At 46.1% G+C, this 23,692-nt stretch overlaps 1 protein-coding gene across 1 annotated transcript in view; it reads right to left on the minus strand.

Moving 5' to 3' along the window:
• Positions 1 to 23,692, minus strand: part of LOC137891619 (intermembrane lipid transfer protein VPS13B-like) — a 333,991-nt gene that overhangs the window by 238,163 nt on the left and 72,136 nt on the right. The window contains exons 17-19 of the mRNA XM_068736332.1: positions 23,405 to 23,589; positions 7,670 to 7,804; positions 6,662 to 6,841 (exon numbers count right to left, since the gene is read on the minus strand). Of these exons, the coding sequence (XP_068592433.1) occupies positions 6,662 to 6,841; positions 7,670 to 7,804; positions 23,405 to 23,589 (500 nt within the window). The remainder of the gene's footprint in view (positions 1 to 6,661; positions 6,842 to 7,669; positions 7,805 to 23,404; positions 23,590 to 23,692) is intronic.

The raw sequence follows: 23,692 nt of genomic DNA on the forward strand, positions 1-23,692 counted from the left end.
AGCCCAAACGGCAGCTTTAGCCCCGGTCACACTCCGAGCCAGCCCCGTCTCCAGCCTCGACCCTCGGCCCCTGGTACCCAGTCGTTGCCCCCTGCCCCTCAGCCTCACACTCCAGCCGGGGTTTAAGCACTGTGAGAGTGGCCTAAGTAGCCCGACACTTCACAGATGAACAGCTCCAGTAATGGGCCGTGATTGACCTCAATAGCCGGCTCTGAGTGGGTTCCCTCGGGTCTAATCTCCGCATTACCTGCTCCGCTTCACACGCCGACTGACGAGACACGATGAGAGCGGCTGCCTTGAAGATTAAACAGACTGTCGAGGAAGTTATGAAGTGCTTAAGCAAATAAACAAATGGAACAAGCCCTTACGGTCCAGTTTCATGCACCTGAATTAAATGTAACATTGAGAAGGGACCCATTTTAATTTGTATGCTGTATATACTGTATATATATATAAATACACACATTATTACCCAGTCACACTCTAATATAAGTACTTGTCTCTCGAATATGTGTTCAAAAATGTTTTGGTCAGTTCCCAACTGCTACAAAGCTTATCACATTACTTACAAGACTAGCTCAAGAAATTTCCTCTCGTGTTTTCTCACAAGGATGTAAAATAAATGTATTTTTAGTACCGTTTGGTCTACTGTAGGTCCATCAGCCAGAGAAAGTTCAGGCAAGCAGCTTAAAGCCATCAAGCTGCTGCCTGAGACAAAGCCAGACTGTTGATTTAACACTCAATGGAGTGAGTGAACACATGCAAAGGAGGGAAAAGGAGCATGATAGATGGACGTATGAAAGCACGGCAGGCCTTTGAAAGATTGTAATGGAGGAGGCTACCAAGGGAGATCCCACAATTCACACCCCATCTACGGTGTCGGAGCGGCCCGCTCGCAGGCCACGGCTTCACAGACGAGGCGGGGAGATCATGTGTGGCAAGTGTTTCTAAGCGTACGCATGTGAGCGTGGAGCGTGAATGCGTGTGTGTGTGTGTGTGTGTGTGTGTGTGTGTGTGTGTGTGTGTGTGTGTGTGTGTGTGTGTGTGTGTGTGTGTGTGAGAAACGGTCAGATCAAAGTCAGGTGGCGCTTCATTCCCACCTGCTCTCATTAGTCTGACTGTAAGATCCCACCTGTTATTGACTGCTGTGGACAGGTCTCTCACACTGTCTCTGGATAGACACGCAAACTAATGTTTCAAAATAAACTGTGCTGGTGAATTTGTGTATTGACACTAACTACCAGTGGGAACATATTTTGTTTTCTTTAAAAACTGTAGATTCATTATGTCACAGTGTAAACAAAGTGGTTCAGCGTTGAAAAGCGGATTTAATTCCATATAAATCTTCAAACTCTGGAACATTTTCCTGTTTCCATCTGTCTAATATGAACAGTAATTGAGGAGAAAACAGCTTTAATATCTATTAGAGAACGAAATATGTTTAGTATTACCGCGCCCGGGGAATTCTCCAAGGATTAATTCCATGTAGCTTTCATAATTCCCTCCAATATGTTTAAATTAAGATTAAAGATCGCTTTGTTCCCCTATTCCCACAGCTCCCATGGCATGGTAAAGAGATCAAAACTGGAGGGCTTTATGGGGAACATCTTTAACATTTGCTCTGCTCTCAGTGCGCTTGATTAAATGTAACATTTTGAGATCCCAGAGTTCTGAGAAAAGCATAAATCATTGTCTCGCAGCTGCTGGCGTGCCTGGGGAAAACACATGCTATCCCTCACTCTCTCTCACTTTTTTGTCTTCTCTGTGATCATAAAGCCCACCCGACCCGTTGGTCCCTCCTCCCTTGATGCAAGTCCGGGTGGTGGAGAGTGGTGGTGGTGGTGGTGGGGGGGGAGGGGGGACACCTGCAGGCTGCCGCTCACCCTGAGGTTCAGCATAAACCCCAGCTCCTCGCACGCCCTCTGGCCCCTCTACTCCCCTCACACCGGCCCCGTCCGAGGCCCCTTTAGTCTTCACCATCCATCAGCAGTGACAGGCCCAAGACCAAGCCAAGGAGGATAGTCAGCCAGCCAGCCAGCCAGCCAGCCAGCCAGCCAGCCAGCCAACCAGCCAGCCAACTAGCCAGCCAGCCAGCCAGCCACTGTCCGGGGATCGAGATGATCAAGCTGTCTTTTGAGCGGTAGTGATAATTTACACTCAGGAGGTCACTTGGAATGATACAGCCAAGGATTTCTGGTCCTTGTGATCTTTGCTCGACTCTGATTAAATCCACAAATAATTTATAGATCTAATATCAGTCGAGGAACACAGGCATCAGTCCAGGTGTGTGCTAGTGCAGGATGACATGTCCCTGGCTCTCAGCTGGGCCCATGTGGAAGACTAACCTGTGCCCCTCCGATCCAGCCTGCCAACCTGGATCGCTGCCCGCTGTGACTTCAAAGCGACCGCCTCACCCCGAGTCAGACTCCTCGCTCAATAATGCCATTGATTTTTCATTATTCGTTGAGAGAGCACATGCATGAATCACATTAAAAGAAAAAAGTGGGGAGACCGCTTTGTTTTGGTGCCACTGCCAAAAAAACGTTATCTGGAACGGCCGCTCAATTAGGAGAAATGATCTAGGACTGTCACGTTGTGACGAGAAGGGTTAACGGCGCAATATAAAAATGGCTATTCGCCTTCGGATCTATAAAAGAGGGCATTTCAAAGCAGGGCTGCTCAGTTCTTCTGCGTTAAAACCCACGCCTTTAATTGTGTTTAATTTATTAGAATGTTCCAACCTCAAATCCGTTGAACGAAAACACATTGGTCTGGATCCGCAGGAGTTCTGCAAGTGTATGGGGACTCCCACCAACCGCCACCCCCGACCCAATCTCTTCATTTTCTAAGTAAGCTGGAATTTGGTTTTTCACTGGTAAACAATTAGACAGAAAACAGATGTCACTGGCCGTATTTGAAAGAAACAGAGAGCGAGAGAGCGATATAGAGAGTCGATTAAAACGTGTGTGAAAGCTGCCGCTAAAATGCCGGACCACGCGCTCTATTATCTAAACTACCGTTTCTTCAGTGACATGAAAATGAACATTCCATAAAGGGCTTAGGGATTTGTTCTAAAAATATTTCAGGCTGACAACTGTGTCATAGAAAGAGGTCAAGACACGAGTGCTCTCTAGAGACTCGTGTGATTGGCTGTTAGTGAAGAATCTAGCTGTCTACGAGACCAACTGTATTGTATCAGAGCAGACCTGAGAAGATCTGGGCCTTTCTGAGCTCTAAGAAAATAAAAAGGAAAATGTAACAGACATGGAGGAAATGGCCTCTGGGATGAATTAAAGGATCCATAAGGAAAGCATTGGCAATTTCCAGAGCCTGTCACGTCCTCTAAGAAATGAGACAACGCAGGGATCACACATACACGACCAGTGGGGAAACCCTGAAGGTAGGGCTTCCCTCCACTTACAATCAACCGCAGTCAATCACCTGCACCAAAAATAAGGCACACGTATGAGAAAGCGCCGTGGCATGCGAGTATATGTCCTCAAACACTTCAGTGACGACACGCTGGTTGCTTGATGTCCCCCCCCCCCCCCCCAATAAATAAACATTGTGCTTTGAGAATTGGGCGGACGGATCCCACAGCACTGCTGTGCTTTCACGTTGCATCCCTGCAAAAAACCAGAAGCGACTAATCAAATGAAAAATGGAATATAAAAGTTGATTGCGGCTCATTATATCTTAATGTTTTCGGCATGTCTATGGTGTAAGGAGTGAGCTTTTCTCTTCCTCCGCCGGCCCTACGCTCCATGTATAACGATCACGCTTTAAGAATTCACTAAATGGAATCAACGGAGCCACATGGGAGGAATAAAATGCGTTTGATGCCGAGGCCAAGTGCTCCAGCAATTCAAAAATGTCATGATCACAAAAAAACGTTGAGCGCCTCGAGTCGGGCCCTTTGGGAGCGAAAGGGTGCAGCCCATTTGGAGTGGTGCTGCTCCACCTTTCATCTCCGGCTGAATGAGGCGTTGCATCCATCATTCCATTAGCACTGCTCTAACAGGCTCCCAGTCACCCTCCGGATGACAGCGGGGACATGGGACATGTGGACTGACCAAGAGCTTTGATGTAAGCCTGACCACAAAACACAGGCCTATAAGTAGACACCCAAAAATGCCTTCGCACACACTCACACACACTAACTTTGCAAGCTCTTCCTTCAACAGTGTGTTTGACGCAACACACACATACGTGCAGACAGAGAGAGAAACGTTCCAGTCTGGTGATATTGTTACTGTCAAGCCGTGCTGCTGTCTCCGGCTTTGACTGTATTGACAGGTATATTGCAGATAAAAGAAGGATTTCTGGCAGAAACACTCTGACTGTGTGTGCGTGCCTGTGTGTGTGTGTGTGTGTGTGTGTGTGTGTGTGTGTGTGTGTGTGTGTGTGTGTGTGTGTGTGTGTGTGTGCCTGTGTGTCAGCTGTTCTGCAGCGTTTTGTATTAAACATGTGAAAAGTGAAAATGTTGCTTCAAATTGCTCTTTATTCATTTAAGTGTGTTCCTTTGTGCCTCCCACCAGCCATGAGGAATTAATGCCTCGACGGACTTCTAACGAACACAAAAGGAACAGAGATGCACGCTTGAAGAACAGAGAGAGGGAGAGACGGACTAGATTTGAGATTAAAAACAACAAACGAGGTTCAGAGACGAAAGAGACACGCAGACAGAAAGAAAGAAAGCGAGAAACAAAGAACATTAAACACAGAAGAGGGGGAGAGTTTTGAGGCAGTGATGAGAAGGAGTGCAGGCCTCCACTGCTCCACATCTGCTGGAGATATATCCAGTGCTTCTGGGAGTCAGCCCCCCCCCCCCTCCCTTTTCACCTTCATCTTCTTTCCCTCTCCCCCTCTTTTTTGCTTCCTTTCCGTCTTCTGGTTTGTGTTCAGATCAGGTTTTAATATTCAAAAATATGTACTGTCTTTATGAGCCATTGCTTTGCTGAAATAATATGCTCCCTAAATCAAAGTAATAGTCTGAGGCGGTGCACTAAATAGAATTCACCAGAGTTTCCTAAAAGTATCCGTCTCTGTCTGTGAAGGGTGGAACCAGCCCCCGCGACAGAAAACCCAGCGTTGCTTTTAAAATCTACTCCGGTGTCGTTGCAGCTCGCTGGATATTTATTCGACGAACGTCCTTGCGTTCGTCAAACCGTGAGTTGCCTATGAAATGTAAGCTTTACCCTGCCTTGCTTTTTCAATTTATAGCCGTGTCCTGGGCCCCCTGCTCACTAGCAATGGGACAGTGATTGACTGGGGGTGACATTCAAACAGCAGTGGACTGGAGTCCCTGGTCAGGGCTGACCTCCCAAATCCATCGTCTCTAAAGCGTACTTATCTTCTTGCTTCACTTCGCTCTGAGCTACAGCTGGATCTTCTCCTCGCAGTTTGAAACCACCTGAGGGCCAGCTCTATCTCCGTCTCGGCGCTGACATGTTTAGGGGCCCCGGGGCCTGATACGACTCAGGTTCGGGGCTTTTTACGTAGCCCTGTGTTAAAAGTGATGTACAGTTGTGACTCCGAAGACAAAATACTGGGCGTGTATTGTTTTACACCGTCACCCCTGGCTTCTCATGGATCTGCTGTTCTGCCGGGATAACAGCCCAGAGTGTACTTTAAGAGACTCACCTTTTAGAGACCGTCAAGTACATCTACTTCCAAAGGCATCAATCTTCCCTGGGAGCCCAGTAGAGCTGCCCGATAAGACAAGCAGTTACAGTTGCAGGTGGGGAGGAGAGGTTGGTGATAACGTACTGATATTCATGTCCTCATTCGCAGAAGAACGCTCTCCAGGAGCCATTTTGGCTTGAGAAAAGCCTGGCTACTCCTGAAGATTGCACCGAGTTGTAGTCACTAAATATCCAGCTAAAGGGTCGACTAAATCAAGCACTACAGCACTCCGAGTTTGAAATCTGAATTGCAGGGCTACTGAAAAATCCCCCACCCTCCCTTTACGGCACGCACGCACGCACGCACGCACGCACGCACGCACGCACACACGCACACACACACACACACACACACACACACACACCAGAAATATAATCCGTGGTCTAAGGACGCAATCAAAAACTGCAACCTGACATCAGCGCAGCCTTCCACGGCAATCCTCGGAGCGGTTAGCTGTTGTTAGCCAGCTCGGCCCGGCGCTGACAGAGACTAACTGCTGTTTAGAGAACGCATGCTGCCTGTAAAGAGGCGCCGCGTTGCCAGCCCTGCCTCAAGGATACGGGAGTGGAAAACACTTATCGGCTTTACTAAACAAATAACCGAAAAGGGGCATTGCGTGACATTAAAGGGGGAAGGAAAATATGACGGCCCAAACAAACCGAGACTCTCGCATTAGATCACCAATAATTGAGATGGAATATGGACTATTAGTGCCCGTCACAAGTCCACACACCACAACCACCACCGGAAAATCAGCTAGAAAAAAATGATATATCAATGCGGAATGGTGATTTGTGATTTGAAAACTACACAGGTCCAGTCAGAAATCCACAGAGCAATGTACAATGATAGATGCAGGGGAAAAAGAGAGGAGAGGAGCGCCAAGAGAAAGAGGAGAGGAGAGAGGAGAGGAGAGGAAATGAGAGGCTGGAGTGCATGCACTTGCAACCTGTTGCAACATTTCATAAGCCTCTACCTGAGTTCCTGCAGTCGTCTCCTTGCTGAGGGACCTGAACAGAAAAGGCCAGCAGGTCAGGAGCCAGCAGAGATTCAGGTTTGCGTATCTCATTGAGCCAGCGGCTCATGTGGAGTTCTTTGGTGTCAGATGGGCCCTGAACCAAAGGAACCAGCTTCTCCTTAACACCCTCTCCCGAACCTGAGACACAAGGGTTAAAGGCTAATTAAGATATTGAAACCCCCCCAGTGAACAGTTTCTAAAAACATATTCATATCCACAGTTCTTGGCTTAAATGCTTTATGGATTACTAAAGAAAAAGGAGAGAAAATAAAACCCCAAATACTGAAAACACATTGTGCTTAAAGGCTTTTGATATTAATTTAGTAGCTATAGTAACACAAATATCAGCATTTATCTGCAAATAAATCAACAGTTTGGGCCTTCAAAGCAACAAGAGACAATAAAAAACGGCATGATGAAACTGCAGATGAAATCTGAGGGAAAAATGATAAAAATGTTATTACAGTGCTGCAGAAACAAAACATGTCAAACAGACAAAAATGGAGTCACAACGTAAAGCTGACCAACAGGAGCATGATGGACAGTACTACTCGTCTTTCCTTATGTGTGCATCCCCTGTAGATGTTCATTTTGAAATTAGAAAATGAACTGCACATGCTTTTGTTCCCTCTTTGTATTTCTATATTGACAGCTGCAATAGATGTTATAATCTGCCTGACATCACGTGTGCAGTTTGACCCCGTGAACTCCGTGCTGTGACACAAGCTCCAGTAACATCCTCGCCATCAAAGACATGGCCAGAGCCCAATGACAGTGCCCCCGGGAGAAAAAACAGCGACCCAATCCCGGAGCTGGAAGGAAATCAAGATGAGGATAGAGCGGGAGAAAGAGCGCAAAGTGTGTAAAAGTAGGATTTAAAAAGAAAGTAAAAGAAGAGTCTAGTCGGTCTCGCTCTCTCCCTCCTACACAGGCAGTAAAGTTTTAACAGGGCACAGCTGCACACACCTGGGGTCCTGGCGCACACTTTTACGGCTCCCACGGTTCCCGAGGCGCATTTCACCGTCGCACGGCTGCAGAGCTTCAGCTCCAGGTTTTGGACCGAGCCCTCGAGGGTCGGTGACGGGCCCGGAGACTTCACACCTAATAAAAAATGTAAAAAAAAAAAAACACAGAGTGAAAATGAAGTGCAGTCCGGGAAGGTTTAAACACCGCTGCCGTGGCTTCGTTTAACACTTGATTGGCCTTTAATTGGTCTTGACCCCTTTCTTTCCCTCTCTGTCCGTCTCTCCCAGAGTTGTGAGAAACCAGGTGCTCCGGAACGCTGGTATCACCAACACCAGGCGTTTATCTCGCCTCTCACAGGGATACTGGTGGGGCCCTCTGTTTCCACAGTTAACCTGTTGGTGTGTCTCCTCACCATAATGACAAAAACACTTTTAGATATTATAGTAAGCTGTTAAAGTTTGCCCGAACATAAATGAACTGACCCCGAAAGCTACAATGAATAAATAACACATTTTACTATCACGTATGATACGCCTTCATCAGCACCTGACGTCTTAGTTCTGCTACAGTCTATGTCAGTCTCTAACACATTTGAAATGTTTATGACTTAGTAGCACAAACTGACAGGGTCAGATTTAAACGTTTGATTTGTATTTTGATCCCTCTGGATTCAGACAGCTTCCTGTGGGAACATTTACAGTACACTGATGGGACTTTTGGATGCAGCATCGTCTCAACAATCACATCCATATTGAATTAAAAAAGTGCCCAGCAAGGGTATAAAAAGACATTAAAAAAACAACCTTAAATGTTTTACAATTTCCCACTAAATCTACCGGGTTGAATGACTTTCAGTTGAATAACAGGGACTATTAGGAGTGTGAGTAATGGGCCAATATAAAGGATATATCTTTCCAAAACAATATCCAATGCAGTCACACCAGCATCCAGCTTAGTGTCAACTACAACTCACCTAACAGCAGCATTACATCACAGGAGCCTCCAGTGCTCCTCGCTCTATGAGTAGTTCTCTTAATGGCAGCACAGTGTGGAAGAACCCACCGTCTGCCATCTTTCCAAAATGAAACTGTTTGCACTGTGGAGTGTGGTGGTGGGGGGGTGGATTACACGCTCGTCATTAGGATATATCAATGTTATTTCTATGGTGAGAGGCTATTTCAAACACATAACAAGAGGGGGAGGGAGGAATGGCTGGACGGCTGAAAGATACTGCGGAGTTTTGGGGCGTTCGGTGCCAAAGCGGCTGTTGAGAGAGGAGAGGAGGACCCATCCATCACATGCTACATTCTTCCAGGGAGCACATTTAAATTCTTATAACACTTGTTCCAGCGAAGGCTTCGCTTCTCACAGTAATCCCCCCCCGCCCCTTTTTTTAATTGTTGAACACCGATAGCACTTCATTTCCTACAAGTGTCCGCAGCCCTTTCTGACTGAGTTCACAGATTGGTGGGGCAAAGAAGAGCTCACAAGTGAAACACAGGAAAGGTGACCCAGAACAAATGAAGCCGGTGGACACCAGAAGTTCAGAGAAGACCAAGAAGCTGGTCGGGACACCTTAAGGTTTTCTTTCATCCACATCCACTTGCTCTCTGACTTCCTGTCTTACATTTCTTACTATTTAACTCTTCTAGCTGTAAATAAACTCTTCTTACTCCCCACTTATCTCCTCCCCCCTTTCCTCTGTCTGTACGGTCAAATCACTACTACTCAAATTTTGACTTGCTTAGGTTGGGAAGGTTGTTTAACACAAAAATGAGCACATCGTATTTCTGTTTGCAGTTGTTATTCCCAATCAGCTAATAGTTGGAATAGTAGTTTGAATGTAAAACAGCAGGCAGTGTGGATTCAAGTAGACACGAGCGTAGTAGACACACGGCACATTTAACCTGGAGAATTACTGCCAATTGCTAAAATCCCTAACCGCTGACTTCCCTCCTCTCCCTCCTTTTCTCTTTCTCTCTCTCTCTCTGTGAGACAAATTACCCAGCAACCTCTTCACCTGCTGTCTGAGAGGCCCTCCATCAGCCCAGATGGAAGATGGGGATGTTAATAACCCTCCCTCTGTCTCCCCCCCTGCCCCTGCCCCTTAATGTATCTGCAGGTCAAACAGAGCGGTGCTGCGTGTCCCTCTGTGGCTCCAGTTACCTGCTTCTCTACAGGACAGATGTTCCATGTGAAGTGTAGATCTGGTGGATTATTTCAGCTGCATTGTATGTTGCGTGCAGAAATATCAATGTGTTTTTAAGGGATAGGTAGAGAACGACGCCTACCTTTAATTACTGCTCAAAGAAACAACACTACTGTCAAAATGATGAATCTGTTTATGAATTAAGAACCACAAGGATTCATTTGTGGTCATACAACATACAAAGAACATACAAGCACACATATTGTTTCAGAGAACAGTTAAAGCAGTGTTTTTGATGATCTTTTGTAAATCTAATCTTCTCAATGTTTTAGATGAGTTTTGCCATGGTCCTATCTTTTTACACAATGATTTTTCAGAACAAATAGTGACCCTATTGACCACTTTTAGAGAGTCATGTGCAAGCTCAAACATGCACGTACAGACATTTGGGTTATTTGATGTGATCCAGTACCAGAGAGAGAGATAGAGAAAGACATAGGCTCTACATTAAGCTGGGCTGCCCTGCCTGGAAACAATATAGCTTACATACGCATGCCATAAAAGTATTGCACCAGACATTTGGCTTTATTATGGAGTGCGTCTCAGTGAACCTAGAAACACATGACCCTTAAAGTACCCAGAATATGGTGGAGAGCGGATATCCAGACCCAGTGACCGATTGGCCTTTTTCAAAACAGTCCTGAAGGAGAAATGGTTGCAACAGTGATGAGTAGGCCTCCACACACGCTGCCTGCTCCCTTGAGCACTTCATTCCTTTAGGAAAAGATGGAGATGTTGAAAGTGCAAGATCAATCTGGAACTCAACAGGGGCGGTTACCCCTGCTCTATTTACTCTTTGATAAATGGAACTAGGGGTATCACTATCCCACATTCCCCACGTAGATGTCCTAGAGGGCACGGTGCACCTGCTGGGGTGGTTGGCGGTTGCGTGGGGGGGCTCTGGACAATGTATTGTCCAGCTGTTAGACTATAAAAAAAAGTGGGGTACGCAGGAAGAGGGAAAAACACAGGGTTTGGTAGTTTGTCGACTTAACAGTGGTATTCACTTTGGTTTATGTATGCAAGACGCATTGGTGTGTGTGTGTGTGTGTGTGTGTGTGTGTGTGTGTGTGTGTGAGAGATTGAGTGTATGAGTGAGTGAATGTGTGTGGTGCTGTTACTCCTCAAGCGAGGGCAGGTGCAAGAAGTACATAAACACACAGCTAGGGGCCAGAGGCTACAGCACTCCATCAAACAGTGCGAGGACAACTGTGGGCAGCTGGATTTGCCATCCTGAGCGCCGTGAACGAGTGTGGAAAATACGAGGGGAAGGAGGGATGGAAAGTCAGTGAAGAAACACTGAGGGACAGAAAGAAAAAGAAAGACTGAACGGATTCAAAAAAGAGAGAGAAAACACACATGGATGGGGCAATATGGGATGTGAGGGCTGCTTTTCTTTGCTCTCTGCATACCTTAATAGTTGGCGTGCACAAGTCTCGGTGTGCGTGTGTGTGTGTGTGTGTGTGTGTGTGTGTGTGTGTGTGTGTGGGACATCTGCAGAGTTGCCATGTTTTACACATTCCAACATGTCCTGCTCACTGCTTTGAGGAATGGTATGGGAAAGTTGTCTGCCCGTAACGCCAGACCAGCCGAAGCTACAGGACGCACCGCGTTTGTGTCGGCCTTCATTCACAAAACACTTGTGATAATACCTCAGGAATACTCAGCAAGTTTCACTTCTAATGCTAAGGAAATCATTTATTTATGCTTTTTTATTTAAAATCAATTAAGCCAGGATCCACCATCCATAGCTAAACCCACGTCAAATAAAGCGCAGGGATGTGTTGATATCTCACAAAGTTATTTTGTATGTTACATTACACTACGGCCATTTAGCAGACGCTTTTATCCGGGAAGCCGGGGATCGAACCGCCGACCCTCTGATTGAAAGGTAGCCCTGCTCTCCACTTATCCACGGTCACCCCGTATCTACATACTCATGATCTACATACTCATGATCTACATACTCATGATCGAGGAAGTGTAAAGAAAACAAAAGCACACACAGGAGGGGGGATGGGTCAGGAGACCGCTGTTCGTTAAATTAATTTGTCACATAACTTGCGTGATGTAGTTGATGCACTTCCGTGGTTATTTTAACCCAAGTGACGATCTTTTCCTAAACCTAACCAAGTAGTATTGTTGCCTAAATTTAACTAAGTTCCCTGTGAAGACGGAAGTATATTTTGAAAAGGCCGTATGCATGGAGAGAGCAGAAATTGACACGTGTTGCTGGCGTTTGTAACAACAATGCATGAAAAATGAGTTACTTTTTGTACGATATCATGCCAACCTCTACTGAATTATTGCTAGATGAGGAAGACGAAGGAAGACGTTATTTTAAATGCGTGTTCTTGAACTTCAGAAAGCATCCAGGGGAGCCGTTACAAGCTGATACAAAAACCTTAAAGTGTCTTTGATACTAAAGGTGAAGCACAAGCACAAACAGAAAGATAAGAAGGTACAGCCTGTGCCGAGTCAGCTATTAAAGCTGTGTTATGATTCAAGGTATAACACCTCCACTCAGTCACATTAGAGTCATGAGTGAAGAGTTTCCCTGCTTTTCAGACAACCCGACCCCGGCACGTATTTATGCATTAGGGATCTGTTTTATATGTGATGACGATCAGCTGACACAAGGATGTACACTATCGCCGAGCCCTAATGGACAAGTAGTGAGACAAAGACAGACAGGGAAGGAAAGAGAACCTAAAGTGCTAAAAGCTCAAAGTCTGGCAACGGGCCCACGGCAGCTAGAAGGGGGGGGGGGGCTGACAGAAAGAGAGGTAGACATGGACAAGTTGGGTAGACCCAAAAGCAGCCAGCTGAGCCATTAAGTGCTGATGCAGAAACAATAACTGTCTCTCCTAAGTCAGGAAGGGCTGAAGTAGGAGCAGTAAGTAGGAGCAGGAGGTCTGCTGGCGCCGTGCCCAGCACTGACACACAGCGAAAATACAGACACATGCAGAAAAACAGACAAGGTGAACCAGTAGTGGTTTGGTCCCGCAGTTAAATTTGAGACGAGAGCAGCTTTGGCAGTAGGGGAGCACGGGTCTGCAGGGTAGACGCATCACTTTGAACCAAAATCTTGTTTTTATGCTACCAGAAAATGATTCTTAGGACGGTAGAGACGTGTTCAATTAAGAGGTTTCGTGGAAACAAAACTTTCTATCAGCAACCGGCAAAAACAGTAAACAGTAAATCAGCCTTGAGCCAACAAATGAAAGCCGTTGCAGTAAATCTGATGGCCTTAAACGTAGTGGTATTTGCAGGAAAACTTGGAACAGGAGCTGGGCAGTACATGAGCAGTGATAGCTAGCTGCCATTGCTAAATAACAACACAAACTCACAAGCATGGTGACTATAGTAGGTAGAAAACCTCCATCACCGGTCAATTCTTCAACAGACACAGAGGCAAGATTATGAACTAAAGGACCCTCACAATGCAATTGGGTGGAAAAAACCCCGGAGTAAAGGCCTTTACACAGTGCGGGGGGGGGGGGGACTCGCCTGCGAATGTTTCAAATCAAAAATACTCATACCGGCAGCGATGCAAATTTGCAACAGTTGCAGCACTTTTTTTTCAGTAAAAGGTCTGAATAGGTTTGCACAGGCAGAGGACCAACTACCGGAGCGTGTTGACCCAGAGTAGCGCCTGGCAGTCTGTCTGAGGTCAACTGTCTACAGCCTAAGCTACTGTAAACTATTTTATTGAGTTCCCTCTTAGTGTATATGTCTATATACAGAGAACTGGATACAGCATTGGAGGCGGGGCCCCAAACATTCCTATGAAAGCTGCTCAGCGGTGCATGAAGAAAAAAAAAAAATCAAGTTCCGAGTATGTAATTCAGATAAAGATACCCGGCTCTATCGTTGATCTGCCGCATCACTAGCCCTCCCTTTCACCCTTTAATCCTGCCGCTCATTCACATGATTGATTCAGTATTAGTGCATTTTACACCGAGCGATTTACAGGAGGGCGAATCGGGTTTGCTGTGGCTTGGTTCAGACTACTGAGCCTCCCAGTTGTTACACACTATGGTGTACTTTTTGAATAGCTCTGTTTCGCGCAACGTGATTGGTTGATACCTTCAATCGCACTGCTCAAGCTCCGAAAAATGAAACCTCTTTACGCAAGAAAACCACGTGGCTTTCTGTGTGAAAGAAAACATAAAAACATAAACATAAAATATATTGATGAGTGAATCAATCCCACAGAAAAAAAAAACGCTGGTTTGTAAAGGCCTTAAGAGGCGAGCAGACAAGTGTCTACACACACACACACACACACACACACAGAGACACACTGGGTAGAGGTTAGAGTGGTGGGGTATGCTGCCTGTAACGGTGGTGGTGGTGGTGGTATTAAGACAGTGATGGGGTGTAAGTGCTGGTGGTAGCGGAGGCTGGGGGTCTAATTTCCATGATTACCATCCCCTCCAGGTGCTGCCTGCCTTTCCGTCTGCCCACTAAAGCAGTGACACATGTTCTCCGCACATTCAAACCCTTGGTTCTCTCTGCCACCGAATTACCACAATTAAGGAGACTTCATGCGGAAGCAATTTGGCCAACACTAATGGGCCCAGGCGGTGGGGTTCGGGACACGGGGTGGGGGGTGGGGTGGGGGGGGGATTGCAGAGCAAAAGCGAGTGTAAGAGTTTTAGAAGAAGTGAGAACGATGAGAGAATCAGAGCGACAGATGTGCGGAGAGTGATAGAGAAACATGTGCTGTGACACGGAGGATTCCCGCGTCGCCACTTGTAAGAGAGATGATTAGTCGGCGGTGAGATAGGCCATTAAAACACAGTTCTGGATGAGAGGGCCTGCCTCTCAATCTCCCAGATCCCCGGCCTAATGCTGCCCTGACAAATTTGGTTAGCGCAAGAAACGGGGGCATTCTGACTTTGAAGTTGCAGCCAGGACGGAATGCCAGTGTGGTTCCACCGCGAGAGAGAGATGCTCGAAACGACAGACCGCAGCTAATGACACTAAAACCAGCCCCTCCGTCACAGAAACGTAACTCTGGATTACTGCTCTCTCTCCCTCTAACTCTGGGACTACGACTCACACTTGCTCTCTCTCTCAGGCTTAACTTATGGAACAGTATTAAAGAGAAATCAAGCAGAGAGCTCTTGTTTATCAGTGATCCACCGAGATCAATATTTATGTCCTCAGCTTTGCAGGGGCTGACTGTGTCTGTGTGTGGCGGTAGCCAAGACGTGACGCAGGTTTTTTTTTCGGTTGCTGCCGAGGCACTTCAAATGGGAGTCGCAGTGGAAATTTATGGCCTCGTGGCGCGGAGCTATGTGCTCGGTCGGCACTAGTCGCTACCCTTAGATGGGGATGCTTGGCTCACAGCGGGGAGCCAGCTCTGCAGACACTACCAGATGACATAAATACAAACAGATTTATTTGGAGCTGTCACTGATTCGGGGCTTAGTAGCTTCTGCTGTGGGTGCTTTAAAGCCCGTTCTACTTACAGTGCATTTTGTTTTATGTCGCAGTGACGCTCACTGCTTTGTGCGTACGTGGACTTCTTAAACATGCTGTTAAGCTATTTAATTACTTGTCAAATAAGCTGTTCTTTTACTTATTTATTATATAATATGTAATGTATCCCTGATGAGTCTCACTCTTTACACCATTATGTACTTTGGGATAATAAAAAAAAAAGATATGCTCTAATGCCAGTTATTCTATTTAGTGACTAATACATCTTTAAATGCAGAGCCATCCCTATAATAAACAATACAACTATGAATACCATACTATAACTGTACTGCACACCTTGACTTTCTAATGCATTATCTATTGATGACACATTGACTATGTTTACATGCACACGACCAGCTCTGTACGGTCAACAGGTCTTTGAAAAAAACAGATTTTGACGCAAAGAGGCAAAATGGCTCCTGCCGTTCCTCTTTTCTGTAGTTTGACGTGATAAACGACATGTTAGGGCCTCGACCCGTCAAACACAGAAGAGAATGGCGTCGACGTGGGTTTCTCTGGTCCCCGGTGATGAGGGTGTGTCATGGGGTCGTTCTAGGTTAATCGGAATATGCACCGCTGCACGTAAACAGGAATATTAGTGGAATATTCATGTACATTCGTCATGTAAACAGCTTACTAGGACTATTGCGTTTCTCGGAATAAGGGCAAAAATTTGAATATTTGGTGCATGTAAACATATAAAAATATAATTATATAAATTATAATGTAAACATGTTGTGGTCCCTTGCCATGGTAACGTTTCATAAACCACGGCTGCCGGTGGTTTTCATATCATATTTCAGTTTACCCTCCGTGGGGGGGGGGGGGGGGGTCTGGAGTCGAGTGCTCCAGCTCTAAATGAGAAGTGCTTAGATCTACTGAAAGTCTGCTCTACCCAAACAGCCAGCTAAATAATCCCCCCCACTCGACCAGCGACGACCCGCCAGGTTTCTAAAAAGCACAGTAGATCTTTGACATCAACCACCAATTTAAGTGCTGCACCGTGCCAACGGTATATTGGATTTAGTGGAACGATGCCTCCTGAGAGACCATCAATGATTCAGATAGGGGAGCAGATCCTGCACTGGGATCATCCATGTCCATCTTATTTCCCGTGACAGAAAAGTGGGCTACTATTCAAACAAACAGGGGAGAGAAAACCCTTGGCACACTATCAGTAGACTTCTGATTTCTTTTAAATATCATATTTCACCAGAAGCCAGCGGACAGTGTGAGGATGGAGGGAATGATGAATGAATAATCTAATCCAGAAATGACAAGCCTGATGTCCCCTGATGATTCTCTCTCTCTGTGTGTGTGTGTGTGTGTGTGTGTGTGTGTGTGTGTGTGTGTGTGTGTGTGTGTGTGTGTGTGTGTGTGTGTGTGTGTTTGGTGAAAATGAACTTGAGATGTTGTTTAACGGAGGGGCAGACCTCAGGCGCTTTATGTTCCTCTCATCCCATTAAAAACAGAAATATCCCTGTAATCAGATGTCCAACTGTGGAACGACACAACACAACTCACTCCTGTTCTGCATTGGCCTCTCTCGTTAGCTCAGGCCTGAAGCGAGCGACGGAGAAAGAGCAGAGAGCCTTTAGGAAGACAAAAGAAAAAGGAGGAAGGCCCGAGTCTGGATTGACTTAAAACGTCATCGCAAATCTGCCAGGAGTGGAGCGGGGGCCATCTGTGGCTCATTGAAGTTTTCATTGACAAGAACCATCTCATGTTCCATCCGAGATTTATTTATCGCGTCTCTGATGCTGACGCGACGTGTTTTTAATGTCAGAAAAAAGGTTGCGTATGCGGACGGAAAAGGCCCTCTCTCCTGCCGTTCCCTGACTGCTTTCTTCCTGCCCCGATGTCAATCCGTGAAGCAGACAAGTAGACAGGCAGAGATTTCTCTCGGACCAATAAGTTACCTCTTCAAAGAAGCATGGGTACTTGAGTGAGGGGGCCGGGGCTGCGCTGAAACAGACATCTCAGGGTTTTCATTAGGCTTCCCATCTCTTTACTGACATTTGTGACAACCGCAGAGCGAGGGGGGAAAAAAAAGCTCCTTCCTTCTTTTGCTTTCATTGTGGAACAATGAAAAAGGACTATCAAAACAATCTCCATGAGCTAAGTGTATGGGCCCGCTATATGACAGGGCAAAGCTGCATGTTCCTCTGGCTTGTCTCGATTAATGGATGGAAGACGTTAAGGTTGTGAGTAAGAGGGACGTGTCGGCCAAAAACTGCTCAGGAAAACGATGGAAAACTGAGCGAGGTGCAACCTCTCATAGCCAGGACTAGGCCACCAGCTGCATTATGGGTAGAGAGAGAGAAATATCGAGGAGGGAGGAGAGATAGACGGGTTCGTTCTGGAACGTTGAATGTGCCGCATACCAGGGATTAGTATACGGAGGTGACAGAGCGATAAGAAACTGACACTATTTCCCCAAACAATAACACGGAGCGAGTACCGACACTGGGGTGGGGGCATGACAGGAGCAGCCTTTTTTTTATGCAGCGCAAAACTGCGTAAAAAACGTTGCTGACACGGCCTTCTAGGAGGCCACGCTTGTTTCGCGATGGGAAATATCAGTGTGAAGAAAAAAAGTATAAATAAGTCTCCTTGACTTTTTTTCAACTCTCTCTCCTCCCGGCCGCCCCATCCCCCGCTGTGTGTGTGTAGGGGGGGACTTGTAAAAACAAAAGACTTGTTTTAATAAAGATACCGTTCGGAGTGAGAGCATGAGCCCAGGACTATTATCATCAACATGCCTCTAGTCGCTGAACGGTGAGAGCATGCGCTCGCTGTATCCAAACATTCTCGCCGCCATTCGCCTTAAATGGGATCGTACGCTGCGAGGTCGGGGGCACATATAGGATTTGCTGAAGATGGAGATGGGCATGCCTCTGTGCATATGCACGTCTCTTTATGTGTGTGTGTGTGTGTGTGCGTGCGTGTCTGTGTGTGTCTAACCTGACACTCAATTAGATGTAAAAGCTGGGTTTAATAAAGAGGACCAATGGCCAGTTTCTGGGCACTGAGGTCCAACCCTCGCTCTCAATCTCTTTATTTTCTCCCTTCTGTCACTCTTTTCCCTTCAACCCTCGCTTTCATTTTTCATTCTGCTCATTATATCGTTCACTCTCTCTCTTCCTCTTCCTCTGTTCTTTCCCCCCTCCCTATATCTGTCACGTCGAAGTTATGTCACAGCTCGTATATCACCCAGCAATCATCTAGAGCACGTCTGGTGACCACCACAGACCAACTTCTACTACTAGACCCCCCCGCCGCCCCTCCTCTTGTCCTACAACAGACCACCGCGGAGCTCTGTGGCCAGGAAAGCAGCTGTGGTCGCTGCATTAAAGCGGAATCCATCACTGGTGGAAATGCCAATGTTACGCTTGTTTAAATGACCTTGATCTTTAGTGTTTCAAAAAGCGGCCCTTTCGCAAGACACTAAATCTGCAGAGAAAGTTTATAGCACTGGGCTGAGTTTCTGCTCCACTTCCTTTTGCCAACTTGTTTTGAGATCCTGAACTGGTCCCAGAATGGTTTATTTAGGGAGGACAATGAGCAGGAAAAAGCCTGTTTGTATGAAATCAACAGCTGAGTCTGGCTCAAATGAAGGGAGGGATATTTGTCAACTTGTGCATACTGTAGCTGTCACTCAAACCGATTGTACCCATCATTGTGTAGTCCTTGTGGAGGATGACCTAAAAACAATAAGTCAAATATCTCTCCGCCACTTCCAAGCAAATAACACAAGCAGAAAGGACTCGTGCTATGAAGCACTTCTACCACTGGACCAGACAGGCAACATCATCCGTCTTCTTTAATGAGCTGTCTAACGTGTAGAGCATCCCATCCTCTCTGTGCGTCGTCTGGAGACGCAACCCAGACTTCTAATTCCTGTTGAATCAGCACAGACACACACACACACCTATGACTCTGTGATTACTCTCACATAGTGATAATAAAGGCAATATTTAGAATACATGGACGGGAGATCATTGGGTCGCAGCCAGAGTTGTACCATCTGCAGGTTCGAGAGCTCTCTGTGACTCATCACTGTGTACTGAGCTATAAATACTCCTGTTGAAATGAAAGAGACCGTTGAGCCACGATCCAATGACGCTATCATCAACAGGGAGGAGATAGACACATATAGTGTGTGTTCATGGCAGTGTAAAGAATATAGGACCGTATCATGACAACCTGTTAGATTTGACCTGTGACACTGACCGAGTGTAACTATGAATTTATGAAAACACTTGGTAAGAGTTATACGACTGTAGATCAGCTGTTCATTCGGTCATTTATGAATTTGTACCGCTCTGCATTTCTCTTGTATTGTTTTATAAAAAGTCATTCATATGCATAGTTTGGCATGTTTTCTAAAGATTCTGGGCTAAAGTAATGCGGAACAGACGTCAATGCAAATTCATACAGACTTCTCAGCCACTGTATATCGAAATATTCGTTGAGATGCACCGAGAAGACAGAAATGAATTTGTGCCCTGAGATTACACTTTCCCTGAATCAAAATTAGCCACGCTCACACACTTATGCGCAACACACGGCGTACACTCACACACAAAGACTGCAGACTGGAGCAGCGTGTGGGAGGTCACTGTGGTCAGTGTGTCGCTGGAGCTGAGGTTAGCCGTGGCTGGAAGCGGTGGAAGGGCAGGAATTACTGGCGCCTCTCTACTGCTATTACCACTACTGCTGCTGCTGCTACTGCTACTGCGAAACCACGAAAGCATCCTGGGAAGTATAAACAAAGGGAGCATGTAGGACGAGCTGGCGGTCACAGGAGGAGAGGAGAAACAGAAACAAATACGCAGAGTTAGAGGAGGGAAAATAAGATGGCGTGGGATTATGATTTCAGCAACAACATTAAATAAGAGGGAGAGAAAATAAAAAGTTGGTAGAATAGAATTGCTCGGAAAAGATGGAAAGAAAGGATGACAGTAACAGCTAAAAAGAAAAAAAGAAAGAGAAGGTTTGGGGAAAGCAAAAACTGGAGTTAGTAAAGAAGGAATGGAGCAAAAAACAAACACCACGAAAATGTCTTTTTACAACTCACACAGTAAATCATACTCTGGTGTTTCATTTCATAACTAGTTTTGTTTTTCTATTTACAAAATGTACTAAAAAACTGTCAATGAGGAAGATCTTGGGTAGAGAATTACTGAATAAATACAAAACAGCATTTAAATAACAGCCTCTAAACTAAAGACAAATGGAGTTTGAATTGAAACACATTTGACTAAACTGAAGACATATCTAGTCCCGGCTGATCTATGGACTTCTCCTTCCTCATCAGACAACCGGACACATTGAAGTATGACACACTGTTTGCTGCAGAGCCCGCCAATAAAACACAACACCAGTGTGAGCTTCACCGGAATGCAAAAAGGAGAACGCAGGAGTAATGCGTCACCGCAGGAAAACTCACTAGGGCAGCGTGGGAAATCATCGCCGTCCTACAAACGGTCGTGAGACAAACCGAGACTTCACTACCGTCGTTCCACACGGGCTTCACTGCACATGCTGCTTGCTGCGTTCCCGCCGAGCAGCGCACAAACTCCAAGTCTTACAAGTTCTGGTGGCTGAGTTCCAGTCAGCTGCAATGACTTTAAGTCTCTTGACTGTTACTTTTAATCTGAGTCCACCAATTACTTTGAAGAACATTTTTACAGTCTGTCAGTACCTTGAGATTAAAACTGAAGCTTTGTTGAGTCCCCCCCTCCCCCTCTTGCTGAATCGTGGAATTTCCTTTTGGACAGGGAATGAAATCTTATACCCGGACGGCTCCCCCGCGAAGGACACTGACCATCTGTGTTATCAGCTAGACCTCGATATGAAACACCTTCCACTATTGCAAAACCCTGTGACATCAAACGGCTACGAGGGAGGAGAAATTCCTAAAAGAATAAAAAAAAAAAAAAAAAAAGGCACATGGAAGTGAACAGCTTTAGTATGCCATGTTCAGTGTTTGGCCTCAGGGTGTGTGTGTGTGTGTGTGTGTGTGTGTGTGTGTGTGTGTGTGTGTGTGTGTGTGTGTGTGTGTGTGTGTGTGTGTGTGTGTGTGTGTGAGCGCTGTCTGTCTTGGCAGTGCCTGATGACTGCTGGTTGGGTGACACAAGAACAAACAAACGACCGCAGGGCTTAAATCTGGATCCAGATCTGAATCCGCCACCGCTAAGATTCCAAACACTTTTTTTAGCCGCGCAGAAGGGCCAAGTAAGTGGCCAGCAGTTAAACAGTGCAGTCCCCCATGTTTGTCATTAGACAGGTTTAAAGGATGTAAAGTAAAGAGAACTGCCTCCAGTGAGCTTTTGTGCAGTTAAACAAACAAACTCCCATTGTGGCGCTACAGTGCGGACTAAAACCACAGGAACCGAAGCTGTGCAGCGAGGTTTTCCTGGGTGCACAGGAAGGTGCTCCTCATCTCCTCTCTCGTTTCCTCATTTTCCGTTTCTCCTCCGCACTTAAGCTGTCACGCCAGAGATTGAGAGGGATCGGGACAGCTAACATCTTCTTTAAGGCCCATGAGTGTCACCGCAATTTCAAAAGCAGATACGCCACCAGACATCTCCGGTTATATCATAGGAATTATTGCAGAATTTCCCCCCCGCAAAACATATACTTACACAACACATCACCTATTCCCCCTTCACTCTCCTGCCTGGGAAACCCAAACTTTTTTTTTTCTCCCCGGCTGCTCTTTTTTCTAACCTGCCAGCACACGGACCAGATGTGCAAATGTTTCTCCGCGTTTCTATTCTAGCCGCGTTCCAAGAGCAAGGCAAGAGTGAGGGGGAGAGGAATATTTGACTTCACTCCACGGGAGACCGGTTTCATAAATTTTGGCGGCCGCGCAACGGTGAAAAAGGTAGCTTGGCCGGCTCGGTCGAGGGAGAATGTTGACGGCATACCAAACAACATGATCCTAATGAGTTGGAAAATCCCTGGCCCTCCTGAGGACTGTCCAGATGCTACCGTCATGAGAAACGCTACTGTTTTATGGAATTCAGGCTCCCCTCCCTTTCTTTAACAAGGGGCAAAATGTATTATTTGACCATTAAGGCATCCTAGGTGACACCAAGCGTAAAAAAACCTTTCAGAGTTAATTTGCCCGTCCACTACCCCACACTGGGCACAGGACAAGTTGATTAAGCCAAAGGGTTTAGTGTGAACGTGTGTATTTGGAGAGGTGCTTGTGTTCCTGGGATAGAGTCGGCAGCCAATTTGCCCGAAGCTAACTAGCTCCTATCAGGTTGACTTGGTTTGGGTCAAATGATAGTCGGTTACATGATGTGTTAAGCCCTGAGCAATAACTGTTAAACTGTTCATGAGAGAGTCAAATCACTTTAAGCTCCAGCCAGTTCCATATATCTCTTTTGACATTTTAGTGGTACTGAAAAACAAGCTTGACTTTATGGAGGACTAAACAAACGAAAGACAGTAAATGTACTTCATGAGACTTGAATAAATCAACTACAATGATGAACGCATTAACATCTAACACAATAGCTTAAAAGAGACCAGATGAACAAAGTGATGCAGCTTGTCTGGTCGTGAGTGAAATACAGAATGAGCTGCTAAAGGCGGCATTAATCTTCGGCGTTTGTATTAGTTTCACATTGCCAAGTGAGTGAGTCGCCTTTGCAGAATGTTTACTGCTACCCTGCAATCGCAATACAACTGGAAAAAAACACAATGAGACTATTGTCATGCAAAGCAACTAAAAACACATGCACTAGAAAAACTCTATGATGAACCTGCTCCTTTTCTCTTCACACACCGGAACACTTGTCTGTTGGATGGCGACCAAACAGTATGGTGCAAGGGTCAGGGTCCATTTCACTCCCACGAACAGACAAAAATGTAAACGTAATCATCACACACTAATTTCCCCAACTACTTCTGAGTGAATAATAGGTATGCAGAGTAGATATGGGGACAACTAACAGGTCCAGTTGTTTCCAGGCTGAGTTAACTTCATAGGGTCTACCGTAGAGCGCGTGGTTTACCTGGAGCTTTGTACACCTCGCGGAGCAGGCTTTCGCTGAGAGTTGACGGGGCTCCGTTGACCACGCTGTGGGTCCAGCTCTGACAGATCGCCTGGAGCAGAAGCGTCTGGGCCCTCGTGGCCTGGAGGGCGAAGTGGGGGAGCTCAAAAATACACTCTGTGGTGGGGACTGAAGACCTTTTGCTCCTGCGACAGAGGGACATTGAGAGGAAGAAAGAGCGGGTTAGATGAGGCATAGTGCATGGGGAGAGAGACGCAGGGAGAGTCAGGACATGGGGACAACAAATGA

The sequence above is a fragment of the Cebidichthys violaceus genome, unplaced genomic scaffold (assembly GCF_023349555.1).
Source record: "Cebidichthys violaceus isolate CVI_PGR_0920_01 unplaced genomic scaffold, fCebVio1.0.p SCAF_7, whole genome shotgun sequence".
NCBI classification, from domain to species: Eukaryota; Metazoa; Chordata; class Actinopteri; order Perciformes; family Stichaeidae; genus Cebidichthys; species Cebidichthys violaceus.